The sequence below is a fragment of the Mchenga conophoros genome, linkage group LG9, assembly GCF_057382185.1.
Source record: "Mchenga conophoros isolate Kocher_MC1m ecotype Shallow Benthic linkage group LG9, M_conophoros_male_GT1.1, whole genome shotgun sequence".
Lineage (NCBI taxonomy): Eukaryota > Metazoa > Chordata > Actinopteri > Cichliformes > Cichlidae > Mchenga > Mchenga conophoros.
Genome location: NC_140534.1, coordinates 13769518 through 13792677, shown reverse-complemented (window position 1 = coordinate 13792677; position 23160 = coordinate 13769518). Strand labels below are relative to the sequence as shown.

At 41.6% G+C, this 23160-nt stretch overlaps 1 protein-coding gene and 1 pseudogene across 4 annotated transcripts; one reads left to right on the top strand and one right to left on the bottom strand.

The window, feature by feature from the left end:
• Positions 1-2592: 2592 nt before the first annotated feature.
• On the bottom strand, positions 2593-21253 carry LOC146566983 (uncharacterized). Of its 4 annotated transcripts, none has more exons than XM_085286599.1 (4): positions 21120-21253; positions 13582-13686; positions 4053-4649; positions 2593-3727 (listed from the first exon to the last, which is right to left on the bottom strand). In XM_085286599.1, exons 2-4 carry the CDS (start codon positions 13597-13599, stop codon positions 3035-3037), a joined length of 1308 nt encoding a protein of 435 aa, XP_085142725.1. In that variant the 5' UTR covers positions 13600-13686; positions 21120-21253; the 3' UTR covers positions 2593-3034. The 4 variants fall into 4 exon arrangements, with proteins under 4 accessions (XP_085142725.1, XP_085142724.1, XP_085142723.1 ...); XM_085286598.1 differs by having other exon boundaries at positions 2593-3724; positions 12062-13686; positions 21120-21236; XM_085286597.1 differs by having other exon boundaries at positions 12062-13686; positions 21120-21193.
• LOC146566984 (E3 SUMO-protein ligase ZBED1-like) lies at positions 17660-20379 on the top strand (annotated as a pseudogene).
• Positions 21254-23160: the final 1907 nt, after the last annotated feature.

The following is a 23160-nucleotide window of genomic DNA, read 5'->3' as shown; positions in this document are numbered from 1 at the left end:
ACACAGAGGGGCACACAGGGGGTAAAAGCCACGAAGGGAAAACACACAGGGAACAACATAACAGGGCAACTCAGGAAACAGAACCTAAACAGGGAACTAAATACAAAAATACAAGAGAACTAAGAATACTGGGCCAACACGGCCCAGGACCATGACAATTTGACTTTTACACAGCTACATTCTCGCCTGAAAATGTGTTAACAGTTTATTTTGCGACCCAGAAAGAGTAATAAGAGTAATATTAAAACTAAGTAGCTGCAGTAATAGTATCCATTGTTGGAAACTGGAATTGGCTGGGCCAGTCTAGGATATGGTTTTCAGTTTTGTTGTCCGGGTGTAAAATCGGGAGAAATTGGGGAGAATGGTCGCCCCGGGAGATTATCGGGAAGGGCACTGAAATTCGGGATTCCCCGGAAAAATCGGGAGTGTTGGCATGTATGTCCTAGCATAGCCTGTAACGTTATTGTGACGGACACATTAAATGAGTGAACTTGACTTTATGTGACTCACAGGTTTCTTTGAAAAATACTTTCTTATATCCAGGTTCTTCCTCTTTGCTGCCATCCTCCTCGCAGCGCAGGTTTGCAGCTGCTGAAACTAAACAGAGCTCCCTGAAAGGCACAGCCAATCACATTGGCCATATTTGTCACATGACGTAGGACTCCAGTAGAGAACTAATTTAACTCTTTCTGCACCACTCGCTGAATGAGAAGCTGACAGATCGTTTTTTACTTACTATCGGGTTTGTTTTTCTTTACTCGAAGAGATCAAATTATTGGTGGGGACAATTCAATAATTGCTGGATATTGGTGGGGACGCGTCCCTTCCGTCCATGCCAAATCTACGCCCTTGCTTTTGACATAACCTCAAAAAAGTGTGAGCTGGCAGGGGACTCCATAATTGGTCATAATGGCTCATTACCTGTGCGGACTCAGACTGTGGAGGCAATAGTAGATACAAAGAGTCAGCACAGAACTTACGAACTTACGGAACTTACGGAGCACCAAAACTGCACACATTCCCTTTATCATGATGGCTTGTTTGAAATTTATTTAAAATACGTTTTGAGTTAAAGTTTAAGTTTCTGAGTTAACCTTGGCTACACCTGACCGTGTAAAATCTGACATTAAAAATCTGAAATTACTCAGATGTTAAAGATTATTTTTCAAAAATGATTATCTAATAATTAACTAATAGAGGCAGTATCTTGGTTACATCTCTTGGATGAATGGATGACAGGGTGCTATAGCAGAGGCTTTCATCTGATTAATGCCAGATATTCATGAACTCATGCAGGATTTAATTTTTACTGAAAGAATGTTAAATATCCAAATCCAGCTGTGTGGGTCTTTGTGCTGTCACTGTGCAATGTGGACTGTGCAGCTATGCAGGAGTTTGTTAAAGTGTTGCTTCAGAGACGTCTATAGCTTGGACACAGTATAACGTGGAGCAGTTGCACACTGTTATAATGATTATTTCTTTGCATCTCTGCAGTGTTTTATGATAAAATAAAAATCAAGTGCAAAACACTTGAAATTGATCCAGTGGTTTGTGGTTAAAAAAAATAGCAGTTTTATAAGCTGAGGTTGTCCATTTTCTGACTTTCTTTATATTCTGATAGTTTGTAACAATCTGAAGTGCAAGAAGAATTGTGAAGTAATTTTAAAATATTGTTCCTAATTTAGGAACAACAACACCTGCTTCCATGTCTTGCATTAATATTTTAATAACTTCTCTGCTTATTGACAATTGTTCCTCAGATAATTATATTATCTCTATTTGTACGATACGATGAAGGGAAAACAGGGTACCGTTTTGAAAGTCTTTTAACATTTATTGTATTATTTATTTTTGCAAAATAGATGCATTATACTCCGTGCATTTTCAAAGACAATGACACTTGGGGTTCAAATGAAAGCATTGGGGTGTAACATTAATGAAATGCTCAATTATGATGAATCAGATTCTCCCGCGTCTTCAGAAAGTAAAAATAAACTAAAAGTAAACTTACTGAAAGTAAAAAAAAAGGGGTGAAAACTAGCGTATGTGGATAAATCTGGTATATTTACACGGTGAATTCAATACACATTCATATCTGACTCTGCTGCTTTGTCAACAGCAGCTGTGTTGCTTCCAGTCAGTATCACGCGCTGAGCTCTTGTGCCCTCCTCCTCCTTTGCATCCTTTCAACATTTTCATGTACAAAAATGTTGATGCAAAAAATCAGCCATGAAAATCCTCATAAAACAATATTGTTTTTTGCTTCTTTTTTCATAAATGACTCATCATCATCATAATCATCTTTGTTTAGATGCAAGAAGAATCATATAGAAATGAAAAAGGTATAAATCTTCTGACCGAATCTGCTGGGACTGTGTGAGGTCCTGAGGCTAAGAGTAAGGATTTATCCACAGGAGAGCTGCGTTCTTACAAACCATCCCACTGTGTAAACCTGACATCTGTGGAACAGCTGAGCTGTATGATGTGTACAAGGACACAAAACATTATTTACCATCAGATCCCGAGCCCTCCATGTGTTAATCAAGAAACTGCTGCTGTGCTACATCCATAAATAATGAATAAATTAGGAGCTGAAGCTAAAAGGACAGTTTATTTGTACCATCTTCATGTCAACACATTCAAGAACATCACAGATGAAAGAAACATTAAAAACTTCTACACTACATAAAGCTAGAAAAATAGTTTTTCTTTCAGGTGGTTTCAGAAAAAACAGAAACATCAAACACCTCCAAGACGCTTTGAAAGAACTAAAAACCTTTATTCTCATGGTCCAATCATGAGTGAACTCCCCGATGAAGCCTTGTGTGCTAAAACATGTCAGAGTTTTAAAAGTTAAACATGAGTTTCCAAAACGTTTTGCTGGAGAACAATGAACTATTTGACTGAGTTTCAATTATTTACAGACGAGCAAAACCAGGACAGAGAAAAAAGGACAAAACTGACTCAGTAAAACGACAGAAAATAAGATCCCATGTAAATCTGTATTATGTAGAAGTTCAGCCCAGCAACCAGTTCAGTTCAACACAAGTTTAAATGATTCTATCTGAACTCTGTGGAGCCTGATCTCAAGCTTTTTGAGTCTGACACTGAAACCAGAGGATCTTTCTGTGTCTTCAGATTCACTGTGATCCAGTGATGGGAGTGATTTCAGCCCTGAGTGATCACGCTGATGTTTGCACAGAGCAGACAATGAGGTGAATGTTTGGGCACATTGGTAACAGTGAAACAGTTTATTAGTAACGTGGGAATGTTTGTGTTTGAAGTATGAACTGAGATTCCTGAAGCTCTTGTCACACTGGTCACAGCTGTAGTTTCCTTCCATGTGTGTACGTTCATGATAGTTATGACTACCTGAATGTGAGAAGCTTTTGTCACAGTGTCTGCACTTGTATGGTTTCTCTCCTGTGTGGACTCGTTTGTGTTTTTTAAGCTGACCTGCAGTGGTGAAGGATGACCCACACTGATCACAGAGGTGCTTTTTAACCCCACTGTGAATCAGGTCATGTTGTTTTAACTCAGTTGATGTGGGGAAGCTACTCCCACATTCTTTGCAGTATTTCAGTTTGTCTCCAGTGTGTCTACGTTGATGTGTTTTTAGGTTCTTTTGCTGACTGAATGTTTTTCCACAGAGGTCACAACGAAAGTCTTTCCCACCACCACAGTGATGACAGGGTTGAGAACTGGATCCATCTGTGTCACTCTGCTTCTAAACAAAGACACAAAGACAGTGTAAGTCAGTCCTTCAACATTTTTATCCTGAACGTCGCCTGAAATAAAGAGCATCTCTGCAGACGTCCAATTACATTTTATTGTTTCAGTTAACACACTCAGTTTACTGGGCTGCAATAACTACAATACTACCACCATAATACTACAGTAATACTAAAATCGTAACTGACATGAAAATCTGAATAATCACTCAGAGCTGCTTTTCCATGCAGTAGAATTGCTAACATGCTAACACAGTTTAATGAGCAGAGTTGTTCCAAACAGTCAGGCTAAAATGACAAGATAACAATATAAATACATACCTCACAGTAACTGCACTTGTAGAGTCTCTTTCTGGTGTGGATCTGTTGGTGTCGTCTCAGGTAACGTGGAGATTTAAAAGTCTTCTCACACAGGTCACATTTATAAGGTCTCTCCTCATTGTGGGTAAACATGTGTTTTTGTAAGTCTGCGTCTGTTGTAAACTCTTTGCCACACTGTTCACAGCAGTACACATCATGTCTGGTGTGAATGCGTAGGTGTGCATTTCGGTACCCTCTCCGGCTGAAAGTTTTTCCACAGATGTCACAGCTGTATGCCTTAATTCCAGAGTGGCTAACTAGATGATTCTGTAAGTGACCATATTGAGTAAAAGCTCTGCCACACTGATCACAGCTGTATGCTTTAACTCCACTGTGGATGAGTTGGTGTGTTTTTAGGGAACGCTTCCAGGAAAAAGACTTTCCACACAAGTCACAGCTGAATGGTTTCTCTCCAGTGTGGATGACCTGATGCTGTTTTAGATGACACTTGGAAATAAACTCCATCCCACACTCGTCACAGGTGTGTTTTTTCTCTCTCTTTCTTCTGTGAGGTTTGTCGGCCTCCTGAGAGCGCTGACTTCTCGCTCCATGTTGGTCCTGCAGTGACAGAGATACAAACAGAGGCAGTGAGTGAAATGCAGTCGTGGAACAAACTCAACCTTCAAACTCCCTCCATTAACACTAGTTTTAAACCTGAAGGTGGAGTGTGGCACCAAACACCTTAAAGGTCTCTTATCCCCACCTGCTGGTAGTTCTAACACATTACATCCAACCTGCTGTTAAAAATAATTCATGACTGTTAAAACACTAAAATCAAGCCCATCCCTCCTGATTGTACACACACACACACACACACACACACACACACACACACACACACACACACACACACTGTTTCTAACACATATTTCTATAATTTTTATAGATTTATACATAATTATTCAGTGATAATAAATCCTGTGTTTGTTTATTTGTTTATTCAAAAGGAACCCCATTAGCTTCCATGTTGCTCGTCTTCCATCAAATACAATCACATAAAATATTATACAATAAAGTGGATTCAAGATATCCACATAATTTGGCTCTTACATCCACAGTGAGGTTTCACAATTAAAATATAAGCAATCAATAATAACTACAACAACAATAACAACAACAATATCAATAACACGGAGGCACATTACAGAAATCTCAAAAACAAATCATCTCTTACAATATTACAACAACTAAAAGTTCTGTAAATCAGCTTTTAAATGTTCATTGAAGTTTTGAATAGTTACTAATTCTCTAATTTTATAAGGTAATTTATTCCACCTGAAAGTTGCTCTAAATATAACAGTTTTACAAAAAGTTACTTTTAACTCGAGGATTTACTAAATTGCAGTTTGTTGAAAATCATGTAATATCATTATGTATTTCATCTGGATACTGCAGCTGAGCAGAAATAAATGTGGTGTGTTTAACAGAATTGAGTTCTTTATAACTGCAAGTAAGCCATAGAATACTTTAGCCTGTACAGGAAGCCAAGAAAGCTGATAATGCATTTCATTGATATTCGTATTAGAGATGGCACCATGCCACTTTTTAATGTCCAATACCGATATCATATGGATATCTGCCGATACGAATCCGATAGTGTTTTTTGTAATCAATAAAACTGTTTTTTAAATAAATATCTTGCTGCATTTTGTATAAGTTCATACTCAAGTTTTAAAAACAAGACACTAAAGCTATTCCGTTATACCAAATGAGCCCTTTCCTCTACTCCCTCTTCACCCACGACTGCAGACCTGCCGATGGTTCTAACACCATCATTAAGTTTGCAGATGACACCACGGTGATTGGCCTCATCAGTGACAACGATGAGGCCGTCTACAGGGAGGAGGTGGATGGTCTGGCTGAGTGGTGCGACACAAACAACCTGCTGCTTAACACCGAGAAGACCAAGGAGCTCATCGTGGACTACAGGAGCAATGCTGACCCACATCCACCCATCTACATTAAGGGGACGGCTGTGGAGCGTGTGAGCAGCTTCAAGTTCCTTGGAGTCCACATCTCCGAGGATCTCATCTGGACGACCAACTGCTCCAAGCTGGTCAAGAAGGCTCACCAGCACCTCTTCTTCTTGAGGACTCCGAGGAAGAACCAAATGTCCTCAGACATCCTGGTGAACTTTTATCGCTGCACCATCGAGATCATCCTGACCAACTGTATAACAGTCTGGTACGGGAACTGGTCTGCCTCGGAGCAGAGGCAGAGGTTGCATTGCAGAGGGTTGTGAAAACTGCCCAGCCCATCGCCGGAGCACCACTTCCTGCCATAAAAGACATCTACAGGAAGCGGTGTCTGAAAAGGGCTGGGAAAATCATCAAAGACCCCAGTCACCCATCACATTGACTCTTCACCCTCCTGCCCTCTGGGAGGCGCTACAGGAGCCTCCGGACTAAGACCACCAGGTACCGGAACAGCTTCTTCCCCACAGCTGTCAGACTCCTGAACTCTGCCTCCTGACATCTGACCCACGTTAAACTCACGGACTGAACATACACACACCCACAACCACCTACACACACACATACAATGGACAACTGTACCCTCAAACACACAATAATAACACAGACTGAACCACCACTCAAAACCACTAGCACTTTATACAGCCTCTGTAGAAATTATCCACATATCTCTCTTATCTTAACTGCACCACTGTATAAATAATCATTCTGTAAAATACGATAATTTTTAATTCAACAACTGTTTATAACTTGCATATTTCCCATTTCTGTATAGCTGTACATCTCATATTTTTGTATAGTTTTTCCTATTTATATCCTGTTCATAGCTTGTACTCACTACAGCCTGTACATACTTATAGTTATAGCATATTCATAACATACTTCATACCGTGTACATTATAACATGCCATAATAGACCCATTTCTGTAATATACTTACATATCTATATTATTGCTAATATATATATTGTAATATATCTATATCAAGGCTAAAGCACTTCTGGATGGAAGCAAACTGCATTTCGTTGCCCTGTACCTGTGACATGTGCAATGACAATAAAGTTGAATTCTATTCTATTCAAATATTTTATAGTTCAGCAACACACATCAATCTAATAAACTTAAACTTGCACCATCCTTCCTATTCTAGTATTATAAAGAGTACTTATCAGAAATATTAAACAACCTAACTAATAGAGTTGCCAACTCCCAGCAAAAATCTCCCAGAACCACCCCCGCCCTCATGAAGCTTAATCGACATAATCAACTTTAATTTAATGCACGTGTACATCAAATGCACAGAAATAATCAATCATGTTTCCACAATAATTACCACATTTCCCGGACTACAATGCGCACCTGAATATTAGCCGCACAAGCTAGAATCAGGGGAAAATCCTGTTTCGCACATACAGTGGGGCAAAAAAGTATTTAGTCAGCCACCGATTGTGCAAGTTCCCCCACTTAAAATGATGACAGAGGTCAGTAATTTGCACCAGAGGGACACTTCAACTGTGAGAGACAGAATGTGAAAAAAAAAAAATCCATGAATTCACATGGTAGGATTTGTAAAGAATTTATTCGTAAATTAGGGTGGAAAATAAGTATTTGGTCACCTCAAACAAGGAAAATCTCTGGCTCTCACAGACCTGTAACGTCTTCTGTAAGAAGCTTTTCTGTCCCCCACTCGTTACCTGTATGAATGGCACCTGTTTGAACTCATCATCTGTATAAAAGACACCTGTCCACAGCCTCAAACAGTCAGACTCCAAACTCCGCCATGGCCAAGACCAAAGAGCTTTCGAAGGACACCAGGAAAAGTATTGTAGACCTGCACCAGACTGGGAAGAGTGAATCTACAATAGGCAAGCAGCTTGGTGTGAAAAAATCAACTGTGGGAGCAATCATCAGAAAATGGAAGACATACAAGACCACTGATAATCTCCCTCGATCTGGGGCTCCACGCAAGATCTCATCCCGTGGGGTCAAAATGATCATGAGAACGGTGAGCAAAGATCCCAGAACCACACGGGGGGACCTGGTGAATGACCTGCAGAGAGCTGGGACCAAAGTAACAAAGGTCACCATCAGTAACACACTACAACGGCAGGGAATCAAATCCCGCAGTGCCAGACGTGTTCCGCTGCTGAAGCCAGTGCATGTCCAGGCCCGTCTGAAGTTCGCCAGAGAGCACATGGATGATACAGCAGAGGATTGGGAGAATGTCATGTGGTCAGATGAAACCAAAGTAGAACTTTTTGGTATAAACTCAACTCGTCGTGTTTGGAGGACGAAGAATACTGAGTTGCATCCCAAGAACACCATACCTACTGTGAAGCATGGGGGTGGAAACATCATGCTATGGGGCTGTTTTTCTGCCAAGGGGACAGGACGACTGATCCGTGTTAAGGACAGAATGAATGGGGCCATGTATCGTGAGATTTTGAGCCAAAACCTCCTTCCATCAGTGAGAACTTTGAAGATGAAACGAGGCTGGGTCTTCCAACATGACAATGATCCAAAACACACCACCCGGGCAACAAAGGAGTGGCTCCGTAAGAAGCATTTGAAAGTCCTGGAGTGGCCTAGCCAGTCTCCAGACCTCAACCCCATAGAAAATCTGTGGCGGGAGTTGAAAGTCCGTGTTGCTCAGCGACAGCCCCAAAACATCACTGCTCTCGAGAAGATCTGCATGGAGGAATGGGCCAAAATACCAGCTACTGTGTGTGCAAACCTGGTAAAGACCTATAGTAAACGTTTGACCTCTGTTATTGCCAACAAAGGTTATGTTACAAAGTATTGAGTTGTATTTTTGTTATTGACCAAATACTTATTTTCCACCCTCATTTACGAATAAATTCTTTACAAATCCTACCATGTGAATTAAAAACATATCATGATATGAAAAAATCTTATATCGCCCAGCTCTAGCTTTAACAAGAAGAAAAGTCAGTCATTCACCATCTTTCTCTTCTTCTTGTGCACTAAAACCACCAAAGTCCTCTCCTCCAGTGTCGGAAACGAACAGGTTCATGATGGCTTCGTCATCACCTCTCCGCTTCTCTCATTCGTTGTCACTTTCAAAACCAAACAAATCCTCGTTGTCAGTGTCGAACACCCTCTGAAGGGCTGTGGCGGTGTCCTCCTCTCCATCATGCAGCAGTCCAGCCCTTCGAAATCCGTTGGTGATCATGGATGTTTTCACACTTTTCCACGCTGTCAGAATCCACTGGTGGAGTTGGGCATAACTTGCTTTTCGCAAGTTTATCGCCGCTCATCATCCACGCCTCCCGCTGAAGGCGTAGCGCTACTTTGAAGTTTGTTTTTCGCGCTACTTCTTACGGCACTACGTTGCCTGGCGGATGGACATGTGACCAACATACCACTCTTGAACCCCGATCCTTCCGCCAGGCAACGTAGTGCCGTAGAACAGCAGAAGAAACAAAACAAATCATCTTACGATATCACAAAAATCATGGACAATCCTTAGAAAAGCCGCACCTGACTAAAAGCCGCAGGGTTCAAAGCTTGTGCAAAAAGTAGCGGCTAGTAGCCCGACAATTACAGTAAATAGATTCAACATCTTTCTTCAACAGAATTGCAGACTGCACAGATGGTACCTTCCCAAAGGAAAAAGGACTATAGCTTACCAGGGTGTAAATTAGACTTAATAGTTAACATATACAGTAATGGATTTCTATACATTTAATCAGATGAACACTTTGGTTGTAAGATTCAGATAATTATTTATTAAAAGTTAGTCCTTTAAATGAAATAACAAAGAAAAGTATTTTTTGTGCCTCCCTTTACTTGTTAATGCCATACCTGCCCCCTGGCAAAGCTTTGCTAGAGCTGCCCCTGCACAGTTACCAGCTGTCAGCTACTTAGAAAACATGAGAGAAGAAGAGGCAGCTGCAGCTTAAGGACACAGACTAACTCCAGAGTCTTTTTCCCCCCATTCTTGCTGAAGTACGGGACAAATCGCTTCCTTTTCGCCTCAGTATGGAAGAGATTAAGATTAAAAATGCTGCGGTTTGGAAGCATGTAGTGAGGCTCCAAATGCTCCACCAGTTCGCCGACAGGTCTTGCAGACAACAGCCGCTCTATCGAGTGACACATACTTCTCTGATAAGCAAAGCTGGGTTACGAATCAGAATTGTTGTCTTAAGGCCAAGAAAGATGCCAAGCGGATTTATTTTACCAAGTGGATCATCATGGCCTTGCCATATTGGTCCATTTGATTGACCTTTATTATAATTATACATTTATTTTATTTTCAGTTGGCCAGCTCTGTTCTAGGATGCCCTCTGGACCCAGTGGAGGTGGTGAGTGACAGGAGAACGGCGGCTAAGCTTTCATCCCTGATGGACAACATCTCCCACCCCATGCAGCAGACTGTGACAGCACTGAGCAGCTCCTTCAGTGGGAGACTGCGGCACCCACGGTGTGGGACGGAGAGATTTCGCAGGTCTTTCCTCCCCACTGCTGTCAGACTCCATAATAAAGACTTTAACTGATCAAGCACACACATCCATACATGTGCAATAATACTAAGTGCAATAATCCTTTCTGTCATCGTTGTATTTTTACTCAGTTGTATATAGTATTTGTATTTGTATTCTATTTTTATCTTATTGTATATTTATTTTATTTTATTCTACTGTATATAGTATTTTATTTTATTCTATTCTGTACAGTTGTGTACTGTATTTATTCTTATTGTATTCTAATTTTTGCCTCATAACTTTTGCACTGTCCACTTCCTGCTGTGACAAAACAAATTTCCCACGTGTGGGACTAATAAAGGTTATCTTATCTTATCTTATCTTATCTTATCTTATCTTATCTTACAAACGGGACAGACATGACTGGGGGGATAGGACAGGGAGAAAGAAAACCAAACGGGAGAAGAGACGGTGAGAAGGGGGGGAAGAAAGAAAAAAAAAACAAACAAAAAAAACAAAACACCTGGGTCACCTGTATGGAGAAAAAAAACAGAAGAGAAAGCAAACAACAAAGAGCAACATAATAAATTTTAAAAAAAGCACCATCACAATAAACTAGCTAGCAGTAGATATCAATAGTTACTAAATAATAAACGATATTGTGCAACACGCAAGATAGACAGCGCACAGTGTGCTTTGAGGCAGCAGCCAAGAAAACTGTAGTCCGCGTCTGTGAATACCCATGTGTACACCTGTGTACACCTGTGTGGATCAGCATGCTCGCATTCCAAAGGTTTCTCCATGTAACGATCTGCTAGGGAGTGTGGGGAGCCACAGCCCTGTCCTCTATGGTATCAAGCAGGTATGGAGGAGATCAAAACTCCAGACATCCAGAGGCCCCCAGAACACAAGAGACCAAGGAAGACCCACAGAGGGGCAGCCGCGCCACTGTCCCAGTAAGAGCTGAGGAGAGTCCCAGATGAGGGCTCACTCAGCAGCCGCGGAGCAGAAGCCAGGGGGAGTTGCAGTGACGTGCCTGTGAGCTCCGCCGGCAGCCAGCTGTGCCTGAGTGACCGAGCCCCAGGCCGAGAGGCCGGGGACACCCCACCTCCGAAGTGGCCCGAGCGAGCCCCAGGCTCCAGGCCCCGATAAGCGGCCGCCAAGGAGTGAGCCGGTGTGTACCCGGACGCCCACCCCCAGACACAAAGAACCACCAACGCACCGACACCTGAGGGAGTCCGCCACTGGCAGGGGAAGTGGTGGTGGGTGGAGATAGGCCTCCAAACCTTGGAGGGCCTGAGATGTCCCCAGAGAGGTGGCGTCTGATACCCAACCTGACATATAGACACAGACATACAGGCACACACAGATACAAACATCCATTCCCACCCTCATGCTCTCATATGCACTTACTCCACACTCAACCAACGGGGAGACAGACATAAAGAGACGCTGTACACACAATCACACTCCCCAAGCGTACTCTACGAACCGGGTCTAGGTACCCTTGCCCCTGGAGGGGGGGAACTGCACCCAGACCCAGGTGGTGTTACCCTTTTCCCTGCGGTGGGGAGAGGCAGACCGCCCCGACTCCGCAGCAGCAGGGAGGCCCCACACTCCAGACCGCAGTCGGACGGCCAACTCCTCCTAGCCCCCCCGCTCCAGCAGGCCGCAGAGAATGGGGGTGAGAGAAGACTCCAAACCTCCCTCCACCCGTTCATTGTAGTGTTGATGCATGTGTGTTCTAAGGTGCAACTCCAGATGAGAAATTACTAGTGCATTAATGACATCTTTCATAATTGAAGAAGTGATACAGAAAGAGCATTTCATAGCCATAGCTATGCCTTGTCCTATTTTCTTAAAAACAATCGATGTGCTGAGACCATGAAAGGTGGTGATTTATGGTAATGCCGAGTAGTTTAATCTGGGTGACGTGTTCTAACACTGGCTATGGACAGACTTAGTTGTGGGCTGTTGACTAATCTGCTTCTAATTAACATAGATTTGGATTTAGATACATTTAAAATCATGTTGTTTTTACTTATCCAGTCAAACACATTCAGCAAATTTTGTTGTGACACGCTGATCAGTTCAGAGTTGTCACTGGCTGAATAAAACATGGTGGAATCATTGGCATACCCAAGATTAAGCCAAGACATATTGCAGATCGTTTGTGATAACTGAATAGAGAAGTGAGGCAACCTTTCATCAAGCACAGAGCAGCTGATGAAAATCAATAACATTTTAGTTTATCAATCAAAAGATCTAAATTTATCCAAGAATACCACTTTCCCATCATCTAGATGTTTATACCATATATTATTGGTCATATGAATTAGAGCTGAGCTGGTAAAATGACCAGCTTGGCTCTGTTAAAGTGAATTGTTAAATGTTGTCATTTTTATGCTACCATCTCTACATTGTTTTAACTCTGTGGTGAAAGGAATTTATTTGTCCCCCTCCCCAGCTTCTCGAGGTCCGGGGGGGGGGGGGGGGGCTAATGACATTTGAAGTGCCTTTCTGAGATACCAACGAGGCCTCACTTGCAAGTAAATCGATCGCTGTTGCCTTGTTTTTCCTTTCACGGGAATAAGTCCTGGAGACAGCGGGGTCTAAGTTTAGACCCAACAGGTTCAGTGAAGAAAAATGTCTGATTGTAACCTGAGGATTTTTTTACATTAAGAAAAAGGCACCAAACATCAAACCAATTTAATCCTAAACAGTAACACATGAACGTAGAGCAGGGCAATATGACCAAAAATATTAACAGTGTAAATGCAAATTCCTCGGAGCAAATGTCGGCCAATTTCCACTGGAAATGCCTTTTGGTTAAACTGTCAGCAAGGAATTTGCATTTGCACTGTTAAATTTTTATATAACTTCAATACACAGAAAAAAAAAAACAGCTGTTTGTTTAAGTGAAAATACATTGATGGGATTTTTAATAAAGTTGTGGAGTTGTAAAGTATTTTGTCTAGTGTCAATTATAGCGTCAGTTATATCATTATCGCAAATTTTCAAATGTATATCGTGATAAATATTTTTGGTCATATCGCCCTGCTCTGTCTGTCACCTTCTGTGTTGAGCTCATTGTTTCCTCTGTAGTGGCTGAGCTGAGTCCAAGTAGCTGAAAATGTTCCTCTGCTCTCCGTCAGACTCTTCTCCTCCTGCTGATCACCTGGGACACAAAACAGATCTTTGTTAGGCTCCACACTGCACTGAAGAGTCAAAGTGTCTCATATGTTCATCTGACAAGTAAAAGAACACATTTTTGCTTCCCGAGGTGGGCAACTTATTGGAAACAAACACAAAAGGTTTGAGCACCGATACAAAATTTAGCAGTATAGCAGGAGAGACTGAGGCCTGTTATTAGACTCAAATGCCCAGTGGGCCGACACACCAATATACACATACACACGTGTTATATGGGAACACCCTCAAATCACGTGATGCCCAGAATTGTACAATACTGATGCTTGAGAGCGCGCGTGTGATCATAGCTGGACTGGCCATCGGTTATACCGGGAATTTGCCCGGTGGGCTGCTGGCGATTTTTTGTTTTTATGGGCCGATCGATTTTTTTTTTTGGAAGGGTATAAATAATGAAAGGTGTTGGATTGGCCAATTGGTCATGATCGACTCTGGGCTGGACCAATTACAGCCGAGGAGGTCGGATGCACCCTCCCCCTTGTTTAGCAATCTTATAGGTGAACTAAAGAAATGGAGAACAAAAAAAGGAAAGGAGGTGCAGAAAAAATTAGGGCCAAAAAGAAACAAGGCCTTCAGGCAGACGCTGCCAAATGTGTAAAAATAACTGAAATGTTTGGCGGTAGCTATGGCATAGCTTTCACAGATTTAGCAACATCAGCAAGTGGTGGAGGCCAGCAGGTGGATAAGGGCAGTGTTGGGAAGGTTACTTTTAAAATGTATTCCATTACAGAATACAGAATACATGCCCCAAAATGTATTCTGTAACGTATTCAGTTACGTTACTCATAGACAGTAACGTATTCTGAATACTTTGGATTACTTAATATATTATCATGCTTTTTACAACAACGTGAATGTACTATTGTTGTGTGATTTATTACTGAAGGTCCGCGACTCCGAACTGTAGTAAAGGGACCTCTGACTAATACGGCGGGGTCCCTGTCGGCTCGTAGCCGAAAAATAGCTTTACTTTGTTGTGTGGCTCAACTTTTCTTGCGAGAGACAGAGAGAGGCGTTGAAAGGCTGCTCCAACAGAACTTATTGTTTTCGGAGGAAAACACGAACACGGTGTACAGTTGAGTCTTAATAGCTTACTTACAACTGGGCTCGTCAGGCACTCTTCTTGGCTGAAGTGGTTATTATTATATTTACATGCTTCCAGCTCCCGTTTTTCCTCGACGACAACTCCTACCTTTCCACTCCCCCTTTTCTCCCTCCTCGAGCTCACAGACCCATAACGTGTATGGCAGTCCATTCTCCCTGCAACACGGACTACACTGCCCATGATGCTACATTCTTTAGAGCTATGCTTGTAGCATTCTGCCTGTTAGCTTAGCACAACAACAACGAAAAGGCGCTCTCTCACCCAGGAAACACACAGTCGCAGAAAGAGAGAGAGAGAGAGTTGCCCTGTAACCATGGCAACCGTAACCCTGCCCCCTGGAACAACAGAACGTAGCTGTCAAACAAAACCCAAACAGTCCTGACCCGCGTGTAACGCTAAGTTATTTAAGGACTAGTTTATGTCAATGGATGAATTTACTGACTGACGCGCAGAAGAAATAGTTCTTTATGGAGCCCAGATGGTGTGAATGATGAGACCAAAAACTGCAATGTCTTGTACCAAAAATATATTGAATAAATAGGGGAAAGGGGAAATGGAACAAAATAATTAACACAACACACAATGTAAATGTCCACAATTAAATAATAAATCAGTGCTGTGATTTTTCTGTGCAAGAGTCCTTTTGCTAAGAGTCCTTTTTTTGGTCCTTTTCTTTTTAAAGTTCACTTTTAAGGTATTCCTCCTTAGGATCCAGCTTCATACAAGGGGGAAATATGTCCGTAATCCAAAGACGGCTAAGTGGGGGAAAAGAAAGAATGGTCCTACCGGCTCGCCACTTCAATATGAAGAAGATCAATTCAAAGAGGGAAAAAAAACCTGACCTGTAGGTCAGAAAAATGTCCATTAGCACATCAAGTTCGATTCAGTTTACCGGTAAACAAGTATATTCTTCTGCATGTCTAGGTAACAATGCAAACCATAAATCATCATCAATCCATGTACAACAGTTAAATCATTAATCATCTTAGCTACGTAGCTTAATCTATACAGTCCAGTAGCGTTCGCTACAAACAATACAAAAACAACAATAAAGGAAAACAACTGTCTAACAGACAGCATAGCCGAATTCAAGGCAACACATAACAATAATCATTCAATCGCACTTTGTTTCAAAGTAAGCCCATAAAAATGCTTAAGTAAAGAAAGTGTTCAAAAACAGCGGTTTTTGAACCGGAGTTCTGCTTGCGGTGGGAGCGCTGCCGCACAAAGTCATTTTTTAATCGCGAAAACGATCGGCTGGTTACTGACAACCAAAGGTTGAAAGATATTAAGGACACTTACCGCTGAGTTTAAAGTTTAAAGATGAATTGAGGGGAGAAAACGCTTTGTTTTCCAACACCGTTCTAAATGCCATAAGCTCACAGCCACAGCAGGAGTCGAACCCGGAAGTATCCCTCCACAGCCGGTTTTCAGAGTTGCCGCGACGTGGGAGGAGCCAATCAGAAGAGGGACCTCAAATCAGCTGACGTGGGTCATGTGACAGGGAGTAGTTGATATGGGTTACACGCGACAAAATGAAACCGGAAAGTACCGCAGTGTAATCCATTTATTTCAACAAAGTAACTGTATTCTGAATACCACCTTTTTAAACGGTAACTGTAACGGAATACAGTTACTCATATTTTGTATTTTAAATACGTAACGGCGGTACATGTATTCCGTTACTCCCCAACACCGGATAAGGGAAAGGGGAGGCAAGAGGAGGAGAGACCCGAGGCGGCCGCCGGTCATAGTGGCAGAGGAACTGAACTTCAGGTAAGAAGTTATGACCTGCTGTCTATCTGTGTCAGATATAAACCAAGTTTAGTTGTAGTTTGTTTTCGTTGTGCTGACTTTTTACAGTTGCTTAGAATAACTGGTACTGCGTACTAGCTAGCATGACGGAGTTTATATACTGCTGGGCGGGTGCTATGAAGTTACTGATAGTAAATTTTATTTTATGCTTAAGGTTAGTTTCTCAAACTCCTCAAAATCTTAACAAATTGTGCCAATCCTTACATGTTGCACCAGGCTGATTTATCATCGAAAGTGGAGAAGTCTGTGACAGAGGAGACAGAAGAGCAGCAGAGAGAGATGGAGATGGAGAGAAGATTTTATGTCATCCATGAGGGATGCATTTGACATGTTTCACATATTATAGCTCAACAAGTTACTTATAGCAATTCAAATACGAGCAATCAGTTTTTGGCACAACACCGGCTATTGCAGTTAATAATACAACAGCGTCTTGCCATTTTTGTGTTTCTTTTTATCACTGTGTAACTGAGTTCAATTGAAAGCCTGCATGCGCTAGTACCTCTTGCCACAAGTTCCCAGAATCCTTTGCGGTTTTACCCCTGAATGACGTCACATTTTTGGTGGGCCGGTCTCTAGTCAAAATGCCCGGGTCGATTTTTTGTCCCAGTCCAGCCCTGTGTGTGATGCAAGTATGTGTAGTGTTGAGCGCGTGATCAGTGGTGAGAAAAACAACTCACGGAGCTTGACCTTTCTATACTTGTGGCTAGTGATGTGACGTTCTGTATCGAGGCTTTGAAGCGTGTGTCGAGTAATGGAGGGGGCGTTTCCGCGAAGCGTGCATCGAGGCTTGCTTCGTTTATGGGAGGAGCTAAAAATGATGACGTCCGAAGCCTCGCTGCCCGGCTGTACCACGTGACTGGTTCATGAAGTGGTTCGAACTTTGCCGCGAGATATGACAGCGATATAAACCCCTCAGACTTCATTCAAAAATGTGGGTGTTTGATGGAGAGTTGCGGTTAGTGAGAGTTTGGAGACAGTTTGGAGGTTTAGGAGAGTGAGGAGAGAAAGTCAGGAGAGAATGGAGCCAGCTAAGAAGAGGAGGATGTCCTCCCCTGTGTGGGAACATTTTGAGCTTATATCTCCCAACAAGGTATGTAAATTTCTACAGAAGATGTATTTTCATAATACTGATGGTGCAATACAATTTATGTTAAGCAGCTTTACTTTTGTACAAGGTGAAGTGTTTGCTATGTGCCAGGGAGCTGGGATATAACAACAACACCTCATCCATGCTTAGGCACTACAGAGCTTTGCATGAGAATAAGGGGGACACCGATTGTGGAGCAAGACCAGATGAGCCATCAAATGCCATGATAATATAGCATGCAGTAATGTTACTAAATGATATAACAATATCATACAATGCAATAAGTGACGTGTGTGATATTTATATTTGTGCTTTGTTTTTATTGTCTTTCCTCAGCAGAACAATCTCAAATAGATGAAGACCTGGTCAGCATGGTGATTGAGGACTCCCAGCCATTTAGCATTGTGGAGGACAAAGGATTCAAAAGATTTGTTAAGTCATTAAATCCTAGCTATGTTCTCCCCACTAAAAAGGTCATAAAAGCAGTGAAGATTTCGTTTCTACAGAGTTAAATGTGAACAGGCGGGACTGAGGCTCAAAGCCTCAGTGTGTAGCTACACTACACACTGCTTCACAGCCACGTCGTACTTTAGAACAAAATGTTTTTACTTTCCTTTAGGCCCTGAAAGTCATGGTGGAGGCCAGGTACCAGGAGATGAAGGAGAAAGCTAAGGCCAGCGTTGAGAAGGCAGCAGCTGTGAGTCTGACATCAGATATGTGGACCTCCATCAACACAGAGGCCTATCTTGCAGTCACCTGCCATTTTGCTGATGAGTCCAGCACATTAAACACCGTTGTTTTAGGAGTGTAATATTTTCCTAATGCACACACTGCAGAAAACATTGCACAGGTGAAAGGCTCACTCATGGCAGAATGGGCAATTACTGACAAAGTCACATGCCTAGTAACAGATGGGGCTGCCAATATGGGGGCTTGTGCAAGGGAGCTAAGACTTAAACATGCCATATGCATAGCTCACACCCTGAACTTACTGGTGAAGAAGGCCCTTGACCAGACCCCTGAGCTCTCTGACATCCAAGCCAAGTCCAGGAAGATCATGGGATATTTCAGGAGCAGTACCTCTGCAAAGGTATGTTCTTAAGTGGCTTAATTACAGTTTCTTTAATGCTACTTATGTGTATTGTCGAGAAAAACATCTTATTTTAAATCTCACTGTGATATCATTTACATGCACTGTCATTATTTCATCATTACTTCATTAGTTTGTATCACTTTATCATTAAATATTATCATGTATCATTTGAATTAACATTTAAATAGATCAGTTAGAAACCACCAGAATAGCTGGACCTCCAGAAGGCTCAGCTGCAGCAGTTCACATAAGGACATTTGAACTCTTTTTAGCCTGATCCCACAATTACACAAAATACACACACTGTATACACAATTGGTTAGGTTCCCAGGAAGCATGAGTGGAAACATCTGGGTTCAATTCTGGGAAGTGGGGTGTTTTGAACATAGAAGGAGATATGGGAATTCTTCTGACGTCATAATGACTATAAAGCTTTCTGCAACGAGCAGGGAAGTCGAAGTCCGGCTCTTCCCACACTGTACTACTGTGTGCTTTAATAAAATAATTTATTGACCCACTATGGACTTTTCAGTCGTATGTCTCTTCCTCAAAATTCGAACCACGACAGTATAGTTCTGCTCCCTTGACAATCTAATGTATGCTTTTTTAAATTGTATTTTGTAAGGAGAGGCTTTCAGTCGTGCAGGAACAACTAAGGCAGCCTCAACACAAACTACTACAGGAGGTGGAAACCCGCTGGAACAGCACTTACAATATGCTGCAAAGACTTTTCGAGCAAAGGGAGCCAGTGGGTGCTGCTTTGGCAAGTCTCACAACAGACATCCCACCTATGTCATCTGAGGAATTTGGTATAATTTCAGAGTGTCTGGTTGTCCTAGCACCATTTAACGATGCAACCACTGAGCTCTCTCAGGAAAAAAGGGTGTCTGGGTCAAAGGTCATACCTTTGCTCACTACGCTGGATCATTGCCTCAATGAACAAATGGAAAAACCACCATCCATTGGATCTTCCCTGGCTCAGAAGCTTAGGATGCTATTGAGAGAGAAGCTAGATAAAATACAGACCATGAGCATTATGTTCCTTGCGACACTGCTGGACCCAAGGTTCAGAAAACTCGGGTTTCTCAGCCCTGCAAGAGCTAGCAAAGCAGAAAAAAGACTGAAAGCAGAATGTGCTTCTGTAATGAGGGCCTCCACCACCTCTTCCTCCACACCACCACCACAGCCATCAACGTCACAATCTGTTGAGGCTGTTTCCCACAGTACCATTGTTATTGCATTTTAGTTGCATTTATATAAACTGAATGTTGGGTTTTCCACTGTATCTATTATTGTATGATCTACTGTACAATATAATGCGCCTTGAGGCGACTGTTGTTGTTATTTGGCACTATAGACATAACATTGAATTGAAAATTGAATTGGTAGTATCTCATAAGACTCTCCTTCTTGTTTAGGTAACAACCTGCGGCGTCGCCTGGATGAGAGTGTCAGGCAGACACAGACACAAAATGTGACAGCAGACGCAAATATTGAGGTCCAACGGTACATGATGGAGCCAAATATTGGAAGGCTGGAGGACCCCCTTAAATACTAGGAGAGACAGAAATATGTCTACCCTCACTTATATAAGTTAGCACTGACATACCTGTGTACCCCTGCCTCATCTGTGCCCTGTGAGCGAGTGTTTTCAAAGGCAGGGGAAATATTGTCCAGAAAAAGAAATCGCCTACGACCTGCCACAGTGGAGAAACTGTTGTTTTTAAATAAAAACCAATGATGTGTCCCCTAAACACTAATCACTGTCCTTGCCTCAATGTTACAAAAGCACAACCACTGTCCACACCTCACCTCACAGCATATGATCATTTCCATTTTAGGCATTTCCAAATAATAATTTTCCATACTGCCAGCATAAATATACACAGTATACTGCCATCACTACAATATAGATGTTTTACACACTCCTTTTGTTGTTGACATTTACAGGCTGTGTGCAAAATGCCACACTCTTCAAATTCATGCCAACTAATATTTTTACATCCAGTAGGTGTCCTGCTAGAGCAAATGAAGCTTCAAGAAACTTCGCGTTGGGGTGAACCAATTGGATGAAAAGCTTCAGTGCTTCATGAGGCTTCATCTGCCCATCACTACTTGTGGCTCACTTACATTTCTAAACTATTCGTTTGCACACTTACACACACCCAGCTGCTGTTTCCTGTTTTGCTACACTCTGGAGAGCCCCGCCTTTAACGGTCTCCTCTCACAGAGAGCAACAGAAAACTTCGAAAAACTCGAGTTTGACTGATCTCAGTTCAAAGTTACCTTGGCACTTACCTTTAGATGTGAGAGATAGTGATGGTCCGCTTGAAGCTGACGCTCCGGTGCGTGTGTCAGAAAACTCAACACGCTGCGTCAGAAGCACCGTGTCGAGGCTTGATTCGTTTGGCCAGAGTCACGTGATTAGTGACGTCTGAAGCTTCATTTAGAACGTACCTTTTTTTTTTTTTTTAAGTTTGACGAGCATCTTGACTTTTGGTCTTTGGATCAAGGGCGTCGATTTGGCATGGACGGAAGGGACGCGTCCCCACCAATATTCAAACCCGATAGTAAGAAAAAAAAACGATCTGTCAGCTTCTCATTCAGCGAGTGGTGCAGAAAGAGTTAAATTAGTTCTAAATAAATAAATAATTCTCTACTGGAGTCCTACGTCATGTGACAAATATGGCCAATGTGATTGGCTGTGCCTTTCAGGGAGCTGCGTTTAGTTTCAGCAGCTGCAAACCTGCGCTGCGAGGAGGATGACAGCAAAGAGGAAGAACCTGGATATAAGAAATTATTGCAGGGTAAATGTCATTTAGAGATTTGTAAACATATTCTAATAATATCTTTAACAGGAGTGACTGATTTTAAAAATATGATTCTTTATGTCTGTGTAATATTTCATTAATCTCTGTTACTCTGTTATTTCTCTCCAGACTCAACCTTGTTTTCCCTATAACACACAGTTATACATCACATATTATAAATCTGACTTTGATAAATATTTAGATCATGTGAAAACACAGAGCAGCTCTCTATGAACAGTGTGAAGCAGGGGTGTCAAACTCATTTTCCATCAGTGTAAAGAAGTTACATATTTAACTGTTTTTCTACATGATGAAGAAAAAGCTGCTGTCAGCATGACTCTGAACCAAAGTGGGGAAAAATGTGCAAGATTACAGAAAAAGTTTTTGTAGCTTATTGCACAAACTGAAAACAGAAACTTTTCTGACATGAATTAGTTTGAATGGGTATAAGGACGGTTTTTATCTGTTGGAAATGCTTGGCAGTCACCAAGAACACTACTGGTACCACACTGCAACATGACCGACTGAAGTGCTGTGCTCATAAGAAACCAACATTTCTCCAGTGGAGAACATCAGAATATTTCAGCTCCACATTTCAGTGCATCAAATGAAAACTCTAATGTGTCATTTGCAAGTTCTCAAAGCCTCGGCATTATGGGAAATGATAAGAGCATTTAAATGATGACATGTAAAGAAAAATTATACAGCCTGAGTTGAGACAGCAGTTCTGGGTTTACAGTAGAGATGGCACGATACCACTTTTTTATGTCCGATACCGATACCGATATCATAAATTTGGATATCTGCCGATACCGATATGAATCCGATATAGTGTTTTTTAATCAACAAAACTGTTTTTTTTTTAATATCTTGCTGCATTTTGTATAAGTTCATACTCAAGTTTAAAACAACAACTACACTAAAGCTATTCTGTTATACCTGTATGCAAAAAAATATATATTTCATAGTTCAGCAATACTGATCAATCTAATAAACTTAAACCTACACCATCCTCCCTATTCTGGTATTTTAAAGAGCACTTAGCGTAAATATTAAGCAACCTAACTAATAGGGTTCCAACTCCCAGCAACAACAAAAATAAATAAATAAAAAATAGGGAACCACCCCTCACACTCCACCTCATGATGCTTAATCAACGTAATCAACCTTAATTTGATGCAGTGTGGAAAAAAAATGCACAGAAATCAATTATTTTTCAAGAAATATTAAATAGATTCAACATCTTTCTTCAACAAAATTGCAGACTGCACAGATGGTACCTTCCCAAAGGAAAAAGTACTATAGCTTACTAGGGTATATATATTAGACTTAATAGTCACTATATACAGTAATTGACTTCTATTCATTTTACATCAAATTAAAACTTTGGGTGTAAGATTCGGATAATTATTTATTAAAAGCTAGACATTTTAAATGAGAATAAGAAAGAAAAGTATGTCTTTGTGCCCCCTTTTCCCTGTTAATGCCCTATCGGCCCCCCTGGCTAAACTTTGCTAGATCCGCCCCTG